This window comes from Anguilla anguilla, chromosome 1, assembly GCF_013347855.1.
Source record: "Anguilla anguilla isolate fAngAng1 chromosome 1, fAngAng1.pri, whole genome shotgun sequence".
Classification (NCBI taxonomy): Eukaryota; Metazoa; Chordata; class Actinopteri; order Anguilliformes; family Anguillidae; genus Anguilla; species Anguilla anguilla.
In genome coordinates, this window is record NC_049201.1 from 33,429,248 (window position 1) to 33,452,402 (window position 23,155).

At 39.7% G+C, this 23,155-nt stretch overlaps 1 protein-coding gene across 11 annotated transcripts in view; it reads right to left on the reverse strand.

Moving 5' to 3' along the window:
* Positions 1-23,155, reverse strand: part of LOC118234553 (afadin-like) — a 210,204-nt gene that overhangs the window by 3,536 nt on the left and 183,513 nt on the right. For 5 of the 11 annotated variants that reach the window (XM_035431235.1, XM_035431224.1, XM_035431207.1 and 2 more), the window contains 5 exons: positions 19,020-19,211; positions 17,458-18,519; positions 9,544-9,579; positions 8,308-8,584; positions 7,279-7,366 (listed from right to left, as the gene is read on the reverse strand). In XM_035431235.1, coding sequence (XP_035287126.1) covers positions 7,279-7,366; positions 8,308-8,584; positions 9,544-9,579; positions 17,458-18,519; positions 19,020-19,211 — 1,655 coding nt within the window. The remainder of the gene's footprint in view (positions 1-7,278; positions 7,367-8,307; positions 8,585-9,543; positions 9,580-17,457; positions 18,520-19,019; positions 19,212-23,155) is intronic. The other 6 variants (XM_035431242.1, XM_035431198.1, XM_035431166.1 and 3 more) reach the window with 5 other exon arrangements.

The window sequence follows — 23,155 nt, forward strand, 5'->3', positions numbered from 1 at the left end:
CTGACTTGTTTACAGATGTGGCTCCTGAGTAAATCTATCGTTGTTTCCGTCGCATCACTTTCGACACAAGCAATAGCCTATTGAAAAAATCCTGAAATTTCTTCTTACCGTGAACAGACCAGCAAACTCATCAGGGGTGAAAAAGGTGAAAAAGATGCGAACCCCCTAGGGGGGGGTCCAGGGGCATAAATATCAGCTTTAAAATGTGGATTTACAGTAGATTTTAACATGAGGATATAGGGAAAAACTCACCCTAGAATTAATGTAATCTAACTGCTAATGCCCCCTGATGATGTCCCCCTTACATTACAAAAGTAATGTAAGGGGGACATCAGTTCAGGGCACTTAAAAAATAAAAAAGTCAAGAGAGTGCAGAGCTGGGTCCAAAAATGTATTAAAATGCATTGCATCCACTATACAATAAAGTTGATCAAACAAAACAAAAACACAATATGCGCAACAACTGACAAATCAAATGGAAAACAGTTTATGTTATATTTTGGTAGAGAGAGAGAGAAAGAGAGAGTTTTATAGTGGCAATATGGTGTGGCAAGGTGTGTTCTATTACACACATTATTTAACTGACTAGTACTGATAGTTTAACTTAAGGCACAGTGGTGGCTGCTGAGCTGAAAATCGAGGAGGCAGAAAACTTCCCCTGATTATTAGTCTTGACTTTCAATCATTTTCCTTGATTAACAAGTCTGCCCACGATCTCAATAATTCAGTTGTAGATAAACACAGTTTCCTTCGTCACGCCATGCTATGAAGATCAAATAAATTCAAAATAAATTATAAACTCAAAAATGCCATCTAACCTGTGCTCGTTCAAATGACAAAATCTGCGTATTCCAGATCTTTGCCATACCTAACCCTAACCCTAACATTTTCGTGTGTAGGCTACGTTTATCCAGTTTTTAATATCTTAATGTCGATTGAAATGTGCACAATTTTGCGACGCAAATAGAATATTTTTCTCGTCTAAACTAATTGAGGAGAACTGTCTCTATCATATTTAGTAATATGGCATTTCTAATCAAGTACAATAATTAAAAACAAGTTTACACCAATAATAACGTTAATCAGTTTAAGGGATGTTCTGCATGCTCATTTTTCAGCTCAGCACCCATCACTAGGGCACCCAGTGGTTTTCTTTCACTTTAAAAACAAGACCAGGTCAAAACCTAGTATATGGTTTTGAGGACTGCCCCGCTATTGCGGTCTAGCCAAAAATAACTATCACTTTGCTGTAAGCGGTGGGTAGGCTACAGACAGTTTGACAATTAGGACACTGGCTCTTCTCCATTGCTCTCAACGGTCTACAAGAAAATACAAAATATTTTATGACAACGTTGTCGTGCACATCAATGTCATCAAGCTAACGTTATTAATAAACAAGTGAAGTCGTTATTTCAATGGCGATTAAGTCATGTAATGTTACAATTTATCGAACGTTACATTCGTGCTACTAGTTTAACGTTACCTACACACTGCTTAAGTTAATATTAAAAGAATGTATGCCTACTTACCAACGAGATTAAGTGATAACGCGGAAGTTTGTAACGAGGTTAGTTAGCCTACTAAATAAGAAATGGTGGCTTGCTAGGTAACGTTACCTTGTGATAGTTGGAAGCGTCAAGTGTTGAATGTCACTCTACGCACAATGAGGGTAAAGAACACTGATCTCAGACCTGCTGTTTTCCTATAGTGCGTTCACGTTTTTCGCTGGTGAGCTTTCCAACTGAGCCGCCCCACTGTAACTGTAGTTTAAAAACCATCTTTAAAATACTTTTTTTTTTTTTATTTCCCTCAGGCGGGGGGGTCAACTTAGGCCCGGCGGGCCGCCGGACTTGCAATACACTGGCAGAAACCGTGCCATTATTGGTGATGCTTTGTCTATGCCTTTGGTTTTCTTACTGAAAATGAGTATGCCAGTCAGTGCACGTTCACCTTTTTTGTTTGTGCAAACGATTCTGACTCTTATATCTCAACGTGGATAATGTTGATGTTACTGTGCGTTTATGTTCAAGTTAATAGTTGGGTGTGACTTCAGCGGTTTATAAAGCCTGTATTTCAATTACCTCTGTAGCTGCTGCTACCCTACACATTGTAAATGTTTGGAGTTGATCAAATTATTTGCTTGTGCTGCTGCGAGCGATTTGAGAGTTGCGTCTCTTCCAATGGGATTTCTCCCAACTATAACGTGGTTATTTTGTCATGGTGGTATATTCTCCGTGTCACCAAGTTATTCAGTGTTAATGCATTGACACTGTCTGACCACTGTGTTTTTTATCATCCATAGGATGACTTTGTTTTTCTAAACCGGGGCGGGTGGTGATTGGGTGGGGGGCCTCATCTAGGCAGAGAATGATTGCACAACTGAAAAATTACTCTTCACTTTACCCATGCTTAATATAATTTTCGGCAGGCTACTAGGCAGGTTTCATTGTTTGGGAGATGGGAGAAAAAGAAACTAAACTAACCATTTTTAAATTATGTTCTAACCAGTAGAGGACCATTATGTTGCAGGAGGAACAAAAGAACAGATACATTATAATTCAGATTCTCCTCAGAACGAATGAATAGAACTTTTTTTGTTCTGTTATCAAGCCCTGGGTGTAACACTACTGTTCCACCCTGTAGTCAGGCACTTCATTTGGTCAAGTACAAATATAGATGTGCATCTGGATCTACAGTTGTTATACAGTGAGCACCATAATTCATTGGACAGTGACACATTGTTTGTTATTTTGGTTCTGTACTCTAGCACTTTGCGTTTGAAAGGATACAATGACAATGAGGTTGAAATGCAGGCTGTCAGCTTTAATTTGAGGGTATTTTCATCCGTATCGGATGAACCGTTTAGAAATGACAGCACCTTTTGTACATGGTCCCCCCATTTTAAGGTACTACAAGTATTTGTTGAATTGGCTTCACAGATGTGTTTCGTTAGGCAGGTGTATTCATTTGTGTTGTTAGTGAATGCAGAAGAGAGCTGTTGATGTCTAGTCTTGATTCTAGACTTTGCAATTGCCTTTGGAGATTGTTGTTGGGGTGTGACAACATGAGGAAGACAGCAGTGTCGATGCAAATTAAGCTGGCCGTCATTAAGGCTCAGAAATAAAAATCAATCAATCAGGAACGTTACAAAAACCCTGGGCAACAATTTGGTTCATCATTAACAAGAAAAAAACAACTGGTGAACTCAATTATGTCAAAAGACCCAGTAGACCACTGTAGTGGATGACCGGAGAATATTCTCTATGGTGAAGAAAACCCCCCTGACAACAGCCCAACAGATCAAAAACACTCTCCTGGATGCAGGTGTAGATGTGTCAAAGTATTACCATACGTAGAAGACTACGCCAGCAGGACTACAGAGGGTACACTACAAGATGCAAACCACTGATAAGCCTAAAGAACAGAAAAGCGAGATTACAGTTTGCTAAAAAGCACCTAAAAGAGCCCCAAGAGTTCTGGAACAAAGTCTTGTGGACAGATGAGACAAAGATTAACATGTACCAAAGTGATGGAAAGAGGAAAGTGTGGAGAAAAAAAGGAAATGCCCATGATCCAAAGCATACCACCTCATCCGTGAAACATGGTGGAGGGGGTGTTATGGCTTGGGCCTGTATGGCTGCCAGTGGAATGGGCTCACTTGTCATCATCGATGATGTGACTGCAGACAGAAGTAGAACAATGAATTCTGAAGTCAAAAGAAATATTTTATCTGCTCAGATAAAACCAAATGCCTCCAAACTCATTGGACGACATTTCATCATGCAACAAGACAATGACCCGAAACATACTGCTAGAGCAACGAAGGGGTTTTTGACGGCCAAAAAGTGGAAAATCCTTGACTGGCCGAGTCAATCACTGGATCTGAATCCAATTGAACATGCATTTTACATGCTGAAGAGGAGACTAAAGGCAAAAAGTCCCCGAAACAAGCAGGAACTGAAGATGGCTGCAGTACAGGCCTGGCGGAGCATCACCAGGGAAGATACCCAGCGTCTGGTGATGTCTATGCGTCGCAGACTTCAAGCAGTCATTGCATGCAAAGGATATGTGACCAAATATTAAAAATTATTACTTTATTCTACATTATGTTAAACTGTCCAATATTGTTTGATGCCCGAAAATGGGGGGGGGGGGGACTATGTCCAAAAGGTTCTATAATTTCTAAATGGTTCATCCAATATGTATGAAAATACCCGCAAATTAAAGTTGACAGTCTGCACTTCAACCTCATTGTCATTGTATCCTTTCAAACTCAAAGTGCTAGAGTACAGAACCAAAATAACAAAAAATATGTCACTATCCAATGAATTATGGTGCTCACTGTATTTGTAAGTACTGAAAATTGCCCTAATTGAGAAAAAATTAAAGTAACATTAAACAACTAAATGTAATGAACTGAACTGGAAAAATGAGATGGACCCATGCAATGTATTCTCTATGTCAGTGCTGGTCACTGTCAATTACCTGATCAAAAAGAGGTATGTACAGCTTTTAATAAACATTTTGCTGCAGCAGGTAACCTATTAGATAACTCATTCAAGGGAGAGGCTACCTTTGCAGGCACTCAGAGACTTTCCCCTCGGATTATTGATAACTCTGTACCTGTTGCAGGTAATTCCCCTCATTTTACCTTTACTCCTTTCACTTCTAGAAAAGCAGCTGATGCCCTTTTAACATCAAGTCAACCAAAGAGGATAATTTAGATTAGAGCCTGACCGATATATCCGTTTGGCCGATATATCGCCATTATTTGACTTTTTTGAGGACATCGGGATCGGCAGTTATGCAGCCGATGTGTCCCGATTTTTAAATAAGTATAAGTATAATAAACAAAACAAAAAACATTGATTATTTATCTGTACTTGTCTGTTCGAATGTTGTAATTGCTATTTACTAGAATTATCCAGTAGAGGGAGCTCTAATACAAGTGTGATCTGCAGCAGCTGACGCGCTACTTCTGTAATAAGACGTTTGTCACTCGTGCCTCATCCAATATTCTCCACTGCAAGACTTGTCTGCACAGATTCGATTGACGCAATAAAGGTATGTATATTTAGTGAAAGTTTTTAATTAAATGCGTTTATACGACCACTATGTTTATCAATCCTCCTTATTAAGCGAGCGAGCTAGCTAACATAGCCTATTTGGTTCACTTTAGCAAGCTAGCTGGCTAGCAAGCCTTTATGAAGTGGCAGTGAGCACATAAGCAGCGTAGGATCTACATTTCTAGAGGACATTACTGTATTCTTAAATAAATAACCAGACAAAATAAAATGGTGGTTGAATGCATCACACATTTGTTTTTTTATCTGAGATAATGATATTAGCTACTATACGATGCCGTGTCAATAGCCAATGCGTTATTGCAAGCGAGTGTGTCATCTAGTCACGCGTCATCGTAGCAAGCTAACCAGACTGTAAAAACGCAGATAAAACACTTCTAACGTGGATCATTTTAAGCCATGTTATCTAGCTTTGTCGTGATAACATGAGAGAAGGATTGCTGTTGGAGAAGTGAATCAACCAACACTTAGGGTAACCTGCACGAAAGCGCATTGTAGTTTTTTTCACCACCGAATTCTTATAGACAGGGAAGCTCGCTAGATAAAGTCTTACTCTTTGAGATCATGTAGTAGGAATAAAATAAGAAAATATAATTCATTTACTGAGAATAGATACTAAGAAATAATAATAACAAATTAATAATAACAACAACAACAACAACAATAATATTCATAAAAATACATGTTTGAAACTGGAAAACTGATTTTTTTAAATTAATTTTTTTATAGATGGCTGGAAAAGAAAGGAGTAAAAACAACGTGTGGAGTTATTTTGAATTCACACCACTTGAAGATGGTGTTAATATATATTTAATTTAATATCATCTTTTACATTTTTTTATCTATCAAAAAGTTCTTTGTGTGTTTATTTTTATTTATTTGTTTGCTTATAAGTTAAATGTTCTCAAATATAGAAACTTTGATAAAATATAAGTTTTTCAAATTGATTTGAAAATGTTGTACTTTTTGACAAAATATCAGTTAAAACATCGGTAATCGGTGGGCTAGGACTCTCCAAAATCGGGATCAGCATCGGACCCAAAAATCTGGCATCGGTCGGGCTCTAATTTAGATCAGTTCTTTCTTAAACTCTCTGCCCTTTTCATGACGGAGCATATTGCCCATATTTTTATCATATTTATTGTTTCTGGTACAATTCCCGAAGTTTGGAAAAATGCTCAGGTTGTACCGCTGCAAAAAAGAAGCGATCACAACAACTATTGCCTTATTTTGAAACTCTACTGCTTGGCTAAAATCCTAGAATCGCTTTTAAATGACAGACTAAAGTCATTTCTTCTTGTCAACAACATGCTGAGCCCTCTTCAGGTTCACTATAGGGCTAAGCATAGCACGATCTCTGCCACCTCCTTAGTTGTCAATGGCATTGTACAGTTGAGGCCAAACGTTTACATACACCTAGACAACAAAGTGAAAGTATTGGAGTGGCCATCACAAAGCTCTGACCTGAATCCCATAGAAAATTTGTGGACTGAACTGAAAAAGTGTGTCCAAGCAAGGAGGCCCACAAACCTGACTGAGTTACACCAGTTCTGTCCGGAGGAATGGGCAAAAATTCCAGCAAACTATTGTGAGAAGCTTGTGGAAGGCTACCCCAAGCATTTGATTCAAGTTAAGCAATTAAAAGTTAATGCCACTATATACTCACAAAGTGTATGTAAACTTTTCACCCACTGGAATTCTGATATAGTGAATTAAAGTTGAATTAATTCTGCCTTTAATTGATTTAAAATGACCTCTTATGTGAACAAATGAGATGCTCTAATTGACTTGCCAAAAGAAATGTATGGTAAAATGAAATGTGCGGAGTTGTGAAAAACTGAGTTTGAATATCTTTAGTCTAGGTGTATGTAAACTTTTGGCCTCAACTGTATAAAGCCTCTCTTTGTAAACTACCCCTTCATCTGTCATCAGTCTTTGTTTGGAATTCCGAAAATCTCTACACACGCTCTTAGGACTGCTTAATGCTCCATGTACTTCGAGCCAACACGGAACTTGGAAAAACTGCTTTTAAATTCTGTGCTCATCATACCTGAAATGAACTGCAATAAATACTGAAACTTGTTTCTGTTGTAACACAAGGAAATTTTTGATCTTTGATCTTGAACTTGGTTCATTTGGATTGTGGTTTTTGTGGTTCTGAACTTCAATTCCCATCAGCAGCCTGTGAACTTACCATCTTTCCCATTTCTTTCTTGGGTCCTCATACACCTCTGGGTTCCCTCTGTCGCTCAGATCACACCCTGTGGTATAAATGGGAAATTCTGCATGGAAAGGGATTGAACAAATTTACATTACTGGGACTGAAGTGGACAGAATCAAAAGGCAAAACCGTTGTCTGATTTAAAAAAAATAGAGATTTGTAAATTCCTTGAAAGGTTTAGTATTTCCCTTAGTGTATTTTGGGGGCAAATAAATTTGGAGTTAAATCTCAAAGGCCTTGGGTTGCTTTGATTTTTTGGTTGTGATTGTAGTCCAATGTACAATGGTATGTTTATTTTTATTATCTACGTCATGCCATGCCACAGGCATTTCTGAATATTAAGGATTTCTAAAGGAGAATTACTGGGTACTGCTGTAGGTAATATTCAGAAATGCTTGTGTGGCTTGATATATTTCAGTCAGTATTCTTAATATTGAGAAACATACCATGGTACACTCTAATGTACTTCTATTAAAGGTTCAGAATTTCCTTTACTGTATTTTGGAGACAAATTCATTTGAACTTAAATCTTGAAGTCCTTCTGTTTTTTGGTTGTGACTGAAGTCTAGAGTGTACCTTGGTGTGTTTCTCAACATTGATTTTTTGAAAACATCCTGCCATGTCACAGGCATTTCTGTATAAGTACCTAGTAATTCTACTTCAGAAATCTTTAATAGCCTTTATTCAAAGAGAACAACACAACATTTGGAACAGTTCGCCTGAATCAGCGCTAATGCCATATGCCATATCAGAGGGCTTGATGTAAAAGGTGAAAGAAAAAAATAAATAAATAAGCTAACAATTTCTTGGGGCAAGAATCCCCAGGTCCACTCTGTCCACTTTTGCTCATTTTCTGGAAGCTTTAAAGTGGGGTTAATTACTTCAGAATTGGACTTAAGCATCATTATTGTAATAAATTTTTTTTCAGAAAACGTAAATGAAAATGCCCAGTGTAGTGAGTAGGCTTGTAAGTTGTCAAGAAGGTGTAGCCCAGAAGCTGACCTTCAAGAGGGGTGCTTTCCTCCTCGTGCTTGCTGTCATCATATGGGACCAGTTGAGCGGGGCCCAAGGCATCAAAGGAGGCTGCTTGGGTTTTGAGGTATGAGGTGTTTCTCTGAGGTGGGGATGGTGGTACAGCATTTGTGGAGGTGGGCGGGCCCTCATAGTCAAGGGGGAGGGGAGGTCTTTGCAGACTGGGCTCCTCCCCCTCTTCCTGCCTGTCCTGTCCCTCTGCTGTCCCTTGCTGCTGTTGCTTCCGGTGCTGTTCTTCATCCTGCAGCTGAAGATGAGTAACAGTCAGCTCATTTAAAATGTCACTTTCTCTCACCCCCAATATCACCTCACACATTTTCTAATGGACAGCTAAGATTCTTTAACCTCATAATAGCCTTGTAATAGGGTTCCAAAAAGATGCTGGATGATTTGCATACCCCTGGTTTTCTAGAAAGAGATAAGGACTTAATGTCCCTAGCATGTATTCTCTTGCAGGCAAACAAGAGTGACATTGAATAAATATAGCTATTGGCTTGATTTTCCTCCAAAGCTCAAATTTCTGTTCCTTCTCATGTGTGAGGCAGTGCCTACAGTCATACACAGGAGTGACAACAGCAGGAGTGGAAACAGCAACACAACACAATGAAGTATTGAGGTGCAGAAGTAGATCAAGGAGTCGAGCACTGGGTTTACAGCATTCTCTTATAAGGGAGTGCCATTCCTGTGCATATGGAACTGCGTCTTCCACTGGACTAAAAACAACTGCTAGGACAGACCTCACAGCAAAACCTGTCGTTATCATTAATAATAAATTAATAAATTAATTATTCTTGCTAAATTAGGGACTAGTGCTAAAGTTCTGGCCCATTAGTTTGTACAAATCAATTTTATTTCGCTTGGTTTGCTGCTTGGTGGAATTCAGACCACAAGATTTATGTCAATTGACTTGTGTTAAACCATTGTGGAATAAAAAGGGAATCATCACAAAGGGAATGACACTGAATGATCACACCCTTCCAAGAGTTTTTGTATTGCAGGGAAATATAGAAAATATTTTGGCCCAGTTTTCTCCAGCTGTTCTCTGACCGAGCTGCTACATTCCATCCTGAGACGGGATCAGAACTTGTAGCCAAGAGGCGAGTGAGAGGGAGAGGAAGAGGATGAAGAGAAAGAAGCAGATGAAGAGTGGCGAGTACCACAGATGGCATAATGCTAAGATGGAGCAAAGCATAATAAAGAACATACCAAGTCTAGAACAGAGATGGCTGGAGCGGCACTCTGCTGCAGGTGGAAGGAAGAGAAATGAAACAGAAACAAAAGTGGTAAATAGAACTGGTGCCGGGGCAAGGCATAAGAAGGTCTAAACAAAAAACAACATTTGGGGCTAGGCTTGTGACAGGGTCACTATTTTCACACGTGTCCCCTCTGTTGATACCAGTATTACTGACAGACATAAAAAGGCCTGAAATAAAGTGCCATCAGCATTGGCAAAAACACACCTAAAATAACCAGGGCTACAAAATAAAAAACCAGTACCGTGAGATATAAAACATGTAAACGTATAGTAAAACAAATAGACAAGATGAATTGACTTTAGTAAATTACCTAAGTTAATTCATATCCTTGTGTATTTTTTTACTTTAAGCGACTGGAAAGCTGAAAATAGACCGGGTGGAAAACTTACACCCTATAAACTGAACATTAGTCTCAACCTGCTTTCATTAATTTACCTTGATTAGCCCAACAAGTGTGCCAATAATCTGAATAATCCATTGGCAGGTAAACAATCAGCTTCTATATTCACAGCATGTAAGGGAGATTAAATGATAAAAATCAATTTAGAAAAAATTGTTTCAATCAGAGTAGCCTACACTTAACTCCAATCCACATGCTACATCTGGACAATCCTCACCCATTTAGGGGGTTTTCTATGTAAGGCTTTATATCTCCAGATGTGAGCATAACAGAGACTTGTAAAATGGCTTAAATGAAGCGAGACACGTGAACCATTAACAATACCTAGATTAGGTTATATTCATCATTTAAGTAGAAATAAAGTACAAGAAAGGCAATTATCTAGGCAAAAATGAAGTTTGAAATGAAAACAGAGATCACGCACATATAACAGGAAAAACTATACATGTCCTGGATCATAAACTGGACATGTATAGTTTTAGGGTGATCTACAGAACTACTAATGATCTATGAAGCAAAAAGTAGTGACCCTTAGTGTCTCCAAATCTATCCAAAATATCTAAATTGTGCATTTCTGTGAACATAACGTAATCATATATCACTACAAATAAACAGTTTTGACTAATGAAACTCACTTTTGCACAATTTTCAAGTCAGTTACCACCTTTTCATCAGTATAGGGAACTAAAATATCAAGTGAAATATTGATATCACATTGAAAAATACACATGCCTAAATATGTACTCATTCATTCTTGTATGTTTTCTCTGTAACAGTTTGTAATCTTTTGTTGTATGGGGATGGGACGACATTATACAAATGTTGCTATTTATGACCACTCCAAGATGATTTTAATGGTCATCTAGCACATATTAGCACAGAATTCTGAATTTGAAATTTTCCAAGCCCTAAGTACCAAGTATAGCCCATGGAGGTACTAATATAGCGTCACGGTAAATAGCGTCACTGTAAATTGGTGCATCTGACATAACATGACTGAGCCACCTATGAATGCTTACTGTACATTATAGCATGTGAAATCCTTGCATTAGAGAATAGAACAAACCTTTTGAAAGACACTTCACGTTTCATTGCAAGTGGTATGAATTCTAAAAAAGCAGACCACTGCCAGCCACTACGCTGGCACTGCTCAGTATACGCGAGCAATGCCCCAATACTAACAGCTAGGCTCATTAGTTGGCCCTAAAAACAAAAGTTCTGAGCCTTATTAGCAAAGGATAACAGTTGTCTCTTGCGACCAATGCAAAGATCACATTATCAAAAATATGACACACATAAATAATCAACATGTTAAAAGTGGTAATCCATGTTCATATGTATCCAGGCTTCATGCTTCCATCTCCTCCCCAAATCCATTTGCTTTAGCTATGCTAATAAGTAGGAAAAATTTGTAAATCTTCCAAAAACCAAAGGAAAAAACAATTACGCATCAACGAGTGCTTATATATTACTGCGCAATGTTATGGTTGAATGCGCAATGGTTTACTGAAGCAAACACTCACGCAGTTGCACAAAACTCTCAACGCAAATAATAGAATTTAAACAAAGCACGCCATATACCATTGCAAAGCTTGTATTGTCTGCTACTGAATTATCAATCAAACTTGATGAACTCAAAGAATGAACTGAAATCGCAAGTGCTTCAGTTGTTCAGTGTGCACAGAAAAAAAATTTTTTTATGAACTCCCAGATAGATGCTATTGTCCATTGTGTCACGCCCGGATATAGTTGCAGAAGAGACTTCTGGGAGGGAGTGTTTGTTAAATGGATGACCTACATGTCAATGGTGGCACTTAGAAACTCCATATTTTCCATAGTTGTTATGTATCATCTACTAATAAAGCTAGATCACAGAGTTTGTTGTTTCCACTCACAGTTTGGTTGCAGGAACACCGGACGCCGGCATCCTGGCTATTCTTGTCACTTAGGGCTTGGGAAATTTCAAATTCAGAACTGTGTGCTAATATGTGCTAGATGACCACAGAAATTCTCTTGGAGTGGTAATAAATAGTAACATTTGTATAATGGGGTTATGAAAAAAGATTTAACACTCTAACTATTAACTACTACATTAGCTTTCTGCACAACCTGCAATAAAGGTTATCTAACAAAACCTGCACTTCAGTGTACATCTATACACAATTTTTAATCATGTTGATAAAATGTGCACAATATTGCAAATAAAATTATTTAATTACTCACCTAACAGCCTAATTGAGGAGAACTGACTATACATGATGGGACCGAGTATTCAGTGAATTAATAGTTCTATTGTTAATAAAGTAAAATTATATAAAACAGGCCAAGACGAATAATCAATTTCCCACCCCATTCATTTTTATCTCAGCAGGTGCCACTCGAGAAGTCTAATTTTTCTAGCAATCAAATTCTCCGCCATGTCAGACAATAACTATTAAACATTGTAATGACAAAATACTGATAACTAGGAAATTACACTGGTGTAGGCGTATGCTCCATATGCCAAGAGTTAAACCAAACACTGCAACAAGCCTGTTTGGGGCATGGCATGCTGTAATGTGGTGCCAAAGAAATCTGCACTGCCCCAGTTAACGCTGAACTGTTTAGTGAAGAATGGCCTGATTCCTGCCTGCAAACAATTACAAATCTGAATATGGAAAAATACAAGAGGGATAAAGAGGAATTTCCATCTTCAGCAAGGACACTTTCCTTCAAAAAATTCTTGGCGATCATTTGTGTGGGGTGGGGGGAACCAAGGGAAAGCCTTTGATTGGACAACTTAAGCTTTTATCTTCATTTGGTGGGATTCTCAGCTGATCCATGCTTCGTGCATCAAATTAAACCAGAGAGGTTTTTGTTCCTAATCAACTTCAAGCTTCCTGTAAATGTACATTTTAACAAAAATGTTTTGGTCCAAGAACAGCCTGGGTTTTGGGTTTCATTAAAATAACCATGGGCAGTGTCAGCTGTTTTGAAATGATTTGGTCCCACAAGGCCTAAACAATTTGCAGTAACACTTTACAATAAGGTCACATGAATTGGCATTGACTAGTGTAGTTGTTAGCATGAATTAATGATGTACAAATACATTAATTAAGCATTAAATCTATTTAGTAGTCAACAAAAACATGAACTAATGTATAAGTTACACGATTATTTATACATTATTAAAACATAGGATCAACTTATAATTAACCATTAACCACTTAGTGCAAACCCCCTAGTGGTCAGCACGCCAGCATGCCTAGATTGTTCAACTCAGATATTCATTGCTCCTGTTCTGAAAACAGAAACACTTTGTTTTAGTTTCATTAGTAGACGATACACGACAACTATGCCGAATATGGAGTTTCGCAGCGCCACTATTGTCGCTCTGGTCGTTCATTTAACAAGCACCCCCTCCCTGCAGTTTCAACTGCAACTACTCCCCCCACCCATGACATAATGGACAATATTGTCTATCTGGGCATTCATAAAAATATTTTTTCACCACTCAAGAATCGTATTCCGTCATAGCAACAACATAAACCCAACAATAGCTCTAAGATATGCCAATACATCAGTGAAAATGCTGCTCACTGAATAACGAAATAAACGACAGTTTTCAAAAATTATACCATGTCACTCTACAGTCAATATCTAGGACTAAATATTGAATAAATATACAACCTTACCATCGGGTTTTACGCGTAGAGATGTCCCTTTTGAGACTGAGTTGTCATATATTGTCTTGGACAATATACGCACATTTGTGACGCTTGGGTACCTTCCAAATTAGCTGTGCGTAATACCACACGTTGTTTACGGCATTGCCACCCTTTTTAGTACAGGTCTGGCTTGATTGACAATTCATTTATTCAGAAGATGACAGTATAAGCTTTCTAACGATTTATAACATGTCCAATTTTGCTTTTGGAATAGCGTTTTATAGCTCAGCGCAACCAAAAGTTTTCTCATCATTGCATTCACTTACGCATTCACTGTGGTAGCAGTAAAAGACACTGCACCTGATGAAACGTTATCAATGATTTTCAATATAATAAAATATTATTATTATTGAGGACTTCTGAGCATAGCTAAGCCATATGTTTGCTGATAGACCTAGCTGACATTGTTTCTGGAGTAAGACAGAAGAGGAGAGAACCACAGCATTGATTTACTGTCTCTGTCTCTTATCTACTGAACAGAGATAACATTTCATCATTGCTATGTAAGTATTACTGTTCAAAATATTTCAGTTATATACGTATACTTTTGAAATTGAGTGTCTTTAAATAGGTTAGGTATTTTATAATGAGGATATTTCACACGATAATGTAAGCGTCCCTTGGTAGCTTAGTAGTTCTTGTGTTGCACGCACCAGTTATGACGTGAGAGTTGGAGCATTGCCAAATTGTGGTGGATGGTTGAATATTGTTATCATGTTGTCCCATCCCCATACAAGAAAACATTACATGCTGTAGAGTACAGAAATACATACGAGAGTTAATTATTACACATTTAGGTAATGTACCGGATTGTGTTACAATAGTTTTGCATTATTTTTCTATCTGGTATCAATGTTTCATCTTGAACCTTCATAAGGGGCTAATTTATATGCTTTATAATGGACAAAAATTTTTTTATTCATTTTGGAGAGATTTTGAATATGTTTCTGGACCCCTAGATATTTTAGACCACTGTACTGATGGAAAGCTTGTAAATCCCACTTGAAAATGATGCAACAGTGAGTTTCTTGAGTCAAAACAGTTGATTTGTAGTGAAATATGTGAATATGTTGTGATTTACAGCAATACATAATTTAGACATTTTGGATAGATTTGGAGACGTTGTATACACTGCTTAGTTTTTGCTTCATAGATCTTTAGTAGTTCTACATATCCACCCTTAGATTTTATGAACTTGTGGTCAAGATGTTTTTGATCCAGGAAATGTATAGTTTAACCTGCTGTATATATGGGATCTCTCAGTATTTCATTTCAAACTAAAAAAGAGCAAATAAGTCTTTGCTTTTTTACCTGAACAATTGCATTTGTGGCACTTTATTTCTTTCTAAATTATGAATATAAACTAATAAAATATTTAGTATTGTAAATGGTACAAATGTCTTGCTTCATTTAAGCCATTTTTCAAGTCTCTGTTGTAAGGCCCACGGGAACAGACATAGAGTGGAATTTCCTCTCTGACTGTCGTAAAGCAATTCGCCAGGTGCAGAGTCTGATATTGTCGGGACAGAGTGACCCGTAAGACCTTGGCATCTGGTTTTGCGACAGTTAACAGGTGACACCTCTTTTCTATGGGAAAGCAATTCTAAAATTATCCCAACGTCCTGGAGGTTCAGATGGCAAGTAATAAAATCACATGATGGAAATGGGGCAAATTGCTCAGGACAGTTGAGGGACAGTCACAGTGCCCTCACCTGGTGTCACTGGGTAACTTGTCTCCCAACCTTCATAAGGAGAGAAATTTACTCACGCACACTTTTTGTTAGGAAATAAATCCCGATTTGGGTCGAATACATTGATACACTACACTATGCAATCTTGATACACTGTGGAAAGACATTGAGAGTTGGCAGTTGGTTCGTGTAAGAGATTGTACAGTTATTTCATGTTTTTCAGAGTTTTCATGACAATCACAAGAACAAATATTCATATTTGGTATGGTTTTTATGGTCTCTGTGCGAGTGATGCTCTGGTTTAGGTTTTAAAACCAACAAACTTATAGAAAATCTATTTTAATAAATTCGGAAGTTAACTGTATTTTTGGGACACTCCTCCTAGTAAATCCATCTGTCTGATCCTGTCTGAACCAAATTCCAATCTTCCCCCTCCAAGTATGGTTTTATGAGCCTTTTGTGGCGACATCCACCTGCCTTCCGCTGGGTTCTTATAGGAGAGGAACAGGGCCCTCTGGGAGTCTGCAATCAGACTTCCCACACAAGACTCTTTCTGTGTGTAGACTGCTGTCAGGGGAGTCTGCAATCAGACTTCCCACACAAGACTCTTTCTGTGTGTAGACTGCTGTCAGGGGAGTCTGCAATCAGACTTCCCACACAAGACTCTTTCTGTGTGTAGACTGCTGTCAGGGGAGTCTGCAATCAGACTTCCCACACAAGACTCTTTCTGTGTGTAGACTGCTGTCAGGTATGCTCATCTTTATCTTTGATTGTTAGACTATTTTCTAAATTCTGTAACTACAAATTGACTATTTTAAGTGTATAACCTACCTGACATTAAAACTGTTAATGACTTGATTTGTGTGGTCTTGGTCAATGTTTCGTTCTTGTAACAGCCCTCTAAGTCGGTTTCCCCCAATTATGACTAGGGAACTGCCCGTTGGACTTGTTTGATCACCAAGTTTTCAGTTAAGGCGGGACCGTCAGCAGAACCAAGTTGATCCTGGGATGACCAATATTGGCCCTTTCGGAGTCCCTGAACCCTAATTAGGTTATACTCCCCATGAGGGAAATCTCACAACCGCTGTGTCGTCTGCAAACAGCTAGTTAAATTGTCGTTACGGGCGCATCCGCGGTGCGTACCGGGTGAAACTGCGTTGACCCTCGGTGTAGAACTTCAGACGAACTGAGGTCCATTCTAAATCAAGCCTAAATTCTAATTTGGAACATAACTTATTAATTAATATGGAGTCAGATTATCACGAGGATAAAACCTAGTAACTGTTACGCTTTCTTGCTGTGGTCATGGATATATTTGATGTGTTGTTCCACGCATTTGTGAATATTCTGATGCTCCCATTGGGATATTGACAGTCCGGCGACAGATCGGATATATCTCTAATGACAGCATAGCCCCGTTTACGAACGGAGAGTAACCAGAATGCTACTGATCCGTTTCAGGCCAGTTTTAAGCGGGATATGAAGCAGCGCCTTCATATCTAACCCGTGGCAACGGAACCAGTGCATTCTTAATTATAATTGTGCCCTGTTCTTACGAACAGAGGAAAATAACTAACATCTCCGGTTTTGAATCACACCAGCCAAGGGAGAACACGCGATACCTTCCCCTCCAGCTACAAACCCTCATTGGTCTAGCTGTGAGGTGTTTACACTGTGATGCTCACATCTGGAGTTATAAAGCTTTAAATAGGGTACCCTCTAAATGGGCAAGGATTGGCCTGAATCATCTACCAATAAAGCTAGGGTTAGGGTCAACTCAATTTGGTTGCAGGAGCACAGAATGTCTGAATTGAGCAATCTAGGCACACCGGTGGGCCGATCACTAGGGGCTTTGCGCTAAGAGGTTAATGTACTATTACATGTTGCCATTGCCCATAATTAAAATATCATTTTATACATATTGCCCACCCCTACTCAATTATATTCCATAGGAATTTGATTGCATAGTACTTATCTCTGTAGTCTTATGAAAGAATACATTTCCTATATCCTTTACCATATCACTCCAGATTTTCTCCCATATTTCTGCTTCATGGTGGGCTCACCTGGGCTCTGTTCTCAGTTTCCAGCTGTTGTGCCATCATGGTGACTTCATAAACGTCCTCATCGTCCTCATCACCCTCCTCATCCTCATCATCCTCGCTGCGCTTCGACTCCTGCAGTCGTTGCTGGAACTGCCACTCCAGCTGCAACCTGCGCAGGCGCTCATTCTCCTCAGCTGTGCGTCCCACCTTGTCCCGCAGCTCCCGGATCTCCCCGTCCAGGAGATCCACCACCCGCAACCGCTGCCGCTTCTCCAGCTGCTCCCGGGCATCCCGCTTCCAGGGGTCCGGTGAGAGGCTGTCAGAGGAAGGGTCCTCAGTGCCAAGTGTGACATAGCAAAGGTCCCGCCGCTCCACAGTGTGTGGCTGCTGCTGTGGCAGGAAGTCATGGATTACCGTTTCCAGTGGAGGTGGGGGGGGGGCCCAGGGTAAGGCTAGGGGAGGATGGGGGGGCCTGGGGGACCGGTGCTGGTAGTGGGGCTGTGGGGGTGGTGGTGGGCCATGCGGGTGGTCGTCAGGGGTGATCAACCCAGAGGGACCATGTATCTGACCCATCTTTCTCTCCTGCTCCCTTTTCTTCCTCTCCCGCTCCTCTTCCAGCCGTGCCTTCTCTCTCTCGTACCAGCGACGCTGCTCCTCCCTCCTCTTGCAGTCAGCAGTTGATGCTGGATGCTGGCCGACTGAAGGTGGGGCAGGTGGAGGTAGGGGCAGGTCTTGCACGGGGCGGTCGGGGTTGCTGGCAGAGCTCCCCAGTGGTGGGGGGGGAGGTGGGGGCGGGAGCTCAGCACGGGCAGGCTGAGGGTGGGGGGTCTTCCAGCGCCCTGGCCCGCTCTTGTGATTCGCCTGGCGGGTTTTGGAGGAGGAAGAAGACGAGGATGAAGAGTAGCTGAGGTGCTCTTGGCTGGAGGTACTGGACTCCAAGGAGGACGGAGCAGCATGGTGGTGGTGGTTGCGAAGCTCCTCATTCCCCCAGCTCCTCTTGGGCGCTGGATCCTCAGGCCGAAGCCCTTCAGGGGGGAAGGCCACCTTCTCCTCATGCAGCTCCTCCTGGGAAAGGACCATCCGCTGAGGGAGAAACCATGGACATGTCTTCAACTCTCACACCACCCCCAAACACCCCTTAACCTCTCTTACACCCCCACATCCTCTTCAACCTCTAATAGGAGGGGAGTCACCTTTTAGTTATTATGGCCCCAAACTGTTGAACTCCCTCCTAGAAAAACTGAGAGCAATCCAGACACTGAGCACTTTCAGAAAGAATATTAAAACATCACTTTAATACTGCTTTTAGTTATGTGCTGTTTTAGCCACTGTTTTTCTTTTACTGTGCACTTGTGTTTTTGAACTCTTATTGTTCTTTTCATTAATTTTAATTAATTTGTTTCAAATTTAACTGTCTGTAAAGCACTGTAAACTTTGCTTGAAAAAGTGCTATGTAAATAAAATGTATTATTATTAATATTTTATGGATCAACATTTTGATAGCCAAATTTAAATCAGCAATAATCAGCCTGGTTTACCCACAGGACTTAAAAGGGCTTGATATAAGGCTTAGGGCTCTGCACCTGCAAGGCTGTTGTCTTGGGGCAGTTGACACCCCCTGGGCTGGCCGGTCTGTTTTCCATGTTCTTCCAGGGCAGTCCAGAGCCTGGGGCCCCCACATCCAGAGACAAAGGGGTCGTGAAACAAAAGTAGTCCCGAGTATAGGTCTGCGTCGGAATGGGGTATGCTTCTGGGTGGGGAGAAAGTGGCTCCTCCTAAGGGTGGGGGTGGAAGGGGGGAGTGGAAGTTGGAGGCAAGACATACACTATCATTTCTCCAGACCTGGGGCAATTTTTATTTGATAAAATAAATAATCAATAAATAATCCTATAGACACCCCAGTAGACTGCTGACAATTGTAGAAGACAAAATTCACCTTTCATATGATTGTATGTTCTGGGTAGTAAGATGCTTCATGGAAATTATTTTTGCTGGAGCATTTTTAATTTTAACAGAACAGTCTAAACCAGAATAGATTTAGAGTATTTCAAATACATATTTAACATAGTATGAACAATACCACACATCTATCATCACCTTGTATGGGTCACTGACAGGATGTGGAGTGGGATGACCCAGGAATACAGACTGAAAGAAGTACATAAACCTCTAGGCCAGTAGTAAGGCTCAGAATATTTTTTGTGTACAGCTGTGCCATCATTATGAAACCCTGGAGATCCCGCTTACAATAGTAAGCATGGAATTAACCCTATGTTTGAAATGAGGGGGTCGGGGGGATCTGGGACCACACATAAGTCACACAGGACCTGGTTGCTATCCACAGCAAAGTGAGGTAACACTAGCTAGTAGCTTTACCATAGCTAACAAACTGCTTGCTTACATGATAGGAACTTTAGTTTTCTATAAGCAACATACTGAGACTGAGATGTGCATCACACCATAAAGCTTTTTTATTTTGACAGATTCTTAAAAAATCAATAAATTCTAAATCAATCATAAGAATTTTTACATTGCAGCATGATAGATACCACACATGAGACTCACCTATGGACATAGTACATGAGAGATGATAACATGCTCCAGGCACCTACCTCTCTATGAACCTAAACATTGGCAGGCAATTTGCCAATGCATCTTCGATAATAAGATTAATGCTTACAAAGGTTCCTAATAATCTCACGTTTCTATCATAGAATCAAATATGTGTCAACAGAGTACTTGATTACAAAATGAATTGTCATAGATTAAATATTCAAATTGTGAGTGATTACAAAATTATTTAGTCATGCAAAAAACATCTGTGTATTCTCATTAATCAGGAGGAAAAAAGACACTGTTATAGGAGAGTAAGTAAGTCTTTGTAGAATAGTCAGTACGGGATGCACTCACTATCTTATTTTGATATTGAGTGAGTAATAACTCGAGTCATTACACAAATCAAACATTGAATAAATTGTTAGTACAAGGACTGTGTTCATGTGATGATTAGCAATTCATGAGTCTGGATCTTCTTGATTAAACTCTGTGCCTGGGGGTCTCTGCTTCTGTGGTTCCCCTTTGGTCTTTCCTGATGGGTTATTTTCTTCTGTCAGTGATGTCATCGTTTTTCTCATGTCACATCAGATGCATGCTCAGCATGTCTAACAAAACATTGGGAATCATTTTATAAATGCCTTCCAACCCTTCCAAGTAAACTTAAAAGTGATTAAATGAAATTTAAAGAACAGAGAACAGCCCTTTCAGCTACATGACACTGATATTGGTATTTGTGTGTATATATATATAGATATATATATATACACACACACACACACACATAGATTGCCCAACATAATGTTTGGAACAAAGACAGATATATTTTTCTTGATTTGGTGGTTTTCCACAATTTTATATTTGTGATCAAAAAATTCAAATGTGGTTAAAGTGCAGATTTTCAACTTTTATTGACTACTTAACTGGTGCCAGCCTGTATTTACGCTGGAGTAGGTTTATTTGCCTTTATTGCGTTTTTTTACATAGAGATTTTCAATCAATCTGGTGACACAATATACCGTTTGAAAGTGTTAAAACTACTTGTGGTTTTATTGCTGTAAACTATTTTAGGATCCCAATGTTGCAGCTACAATGGTTCCTTATTTTGTAACATGTACCAAAACAGGCTTGGAGGACCTCACCCTCTGTGCTTTGGAAATCCACAGTCAAGACAAATCATGGTAAAACGCAACAAGGGTCCAGTGAACAAGATTCATAATAGTTTTTAGTGCCAAAAATGTTCTAACTCAGAGCAACAGATAGAATTCAACAGATAGATAGTTCATTGTTTAATTCTCCTGAGGAATTATCATCGTCATCCATTTCTCCATAGCTTACACGTTGAGAGTACTGTCTACATAGGAAAAGTTACTACTCTGGTTTATATGGACACTCTGGAAAAATATGAGCCCACCTAAAAGCTTATTTGACCAGTACTGGCCATATATACTGGCCAGAAATAAAAACAGAACCAGAACAGTATCTGACAACAATAAAAATATTAACAGCTAAATGCAACAGAACAAACAAAACAGAAGAAATGAGACAATAGTCGAAAAAAAGCCATGAAAATTCATCCCAAAAGTGTTTGATGGGGTAGAGGTCAGGGCTCTGTGCAGGCCTCTGCGGTCCCATTCTGTGAGCTTGTGTGGCCTACCCATTTGTGGCTGAGCTGTTGTTGCTCCTATACGTTTCCACTTCACAATAACAGCACTTACAGTTGACTGAGGCAGCTCTAGCAGGGCAGAAATTTGATGAGCTGACTTGTTGGAAAGGTGGCATCCTATGACAGTGTCATGTTGAAAGTCACTGAGCTCTTCAGTACGACCCATTCTACTGCCAATGTTTGTCAATGGAGACTGCATGGCTGTATGCTAGATATTATGTACCTGTTAGCAATGGGTGTGGCTGAAATAGCCGCAACCACTAATTAGAAGGGGTGTCCACAGAGTTTTGGAAATGTAGTGTTTAAGGATGTACACTCCTGGGCAAAAAAATGGGCCAAGCCCAAAATGGCAAAAAATTAAGCTTTTAATGGTCTTAACAACAAATCATTGGTCAGAAAATTAGCAAGAATTAAACAAATGCACTCCTAAGACCTCCTGTGCCACCATTTGCTCGTTTACTTTTGCTGCCGTGAACTGTTAGGGGAAAAGCTAGGAACAGGGAAATTCACTTATAGAGTAGACAAATTAACACAATGTCAAATAAAAGAGTCATGTTTTGTATTTGGTTGCATATCATCCCCACCCCTCCCTAGCCTATAGTTCAGCTCACTGTACCTAGCTAAGATAATTTGATTATGTTAGTGTATCTGGCAGGATTGTTTTTTGTATGATTAGGTGTGATTCCAGTGCTAGTTTGTACTTGGTAGGATTCTTGCTTGCTGAACAAGCTTACTCTACAGGGTTGGAGTCCTGATCGATGTGGTCACTTCTGGCACTACGATCTTTACTTCACTCTAGTGTTTCTTTTGCGCCTCTACATCATGAAACCTATGCACTTGTTGTACGTCGCTCTGGATAAGAGCGTCTGCTAAATGCCTATAATGTAATGTAATGTAATGTAATGTAATGTAATCATTTGCATGCCATGACTTTGTGATGTCTGTGACCTATCAACATCATCAGAGTCTGTATATCTTACTTTCAGGTTGTCCTACAAGCAATACAAAAACTCTTTGCATTTGAATGGATCTCTATGGGAATCGGGGGGTGGGACTAGATTCAGCTGTAAATTATGCTGATAAAGTATGGAACACATTTGTTGGCTAAATGGTTTTAAGTCATCAAGGGTTCAAGGTATCAAATGAGCCTCAAACCACCATGCTGCTGCCAGATATGCAGTAGATACTACAAACATTGTTTCTCCTGAATATTTTTTCCATTGAGTTCAACAGGGAAATTAATCAATTAAACTACAAAGCACTTTCCAGCCTTTTCCATGCTGGTACGTTCCTCTCTCTCTCTCTCTGTTTATGTCTTCCTCGGTCACACAGACTTCTACTGGGAAGAAAGCACACTTTAAATACCTGGATTAATTGAAGCACTCCAAGTGCGTGTGCCTACTTAACTAGTAGGCGTGGTCCTCAGACTGCCCTGAACCTCTCCCAGAAACCCAGCCCTGCCACATGGAGATTTTGGCCAATCTGTTTTCCAGTTTTATG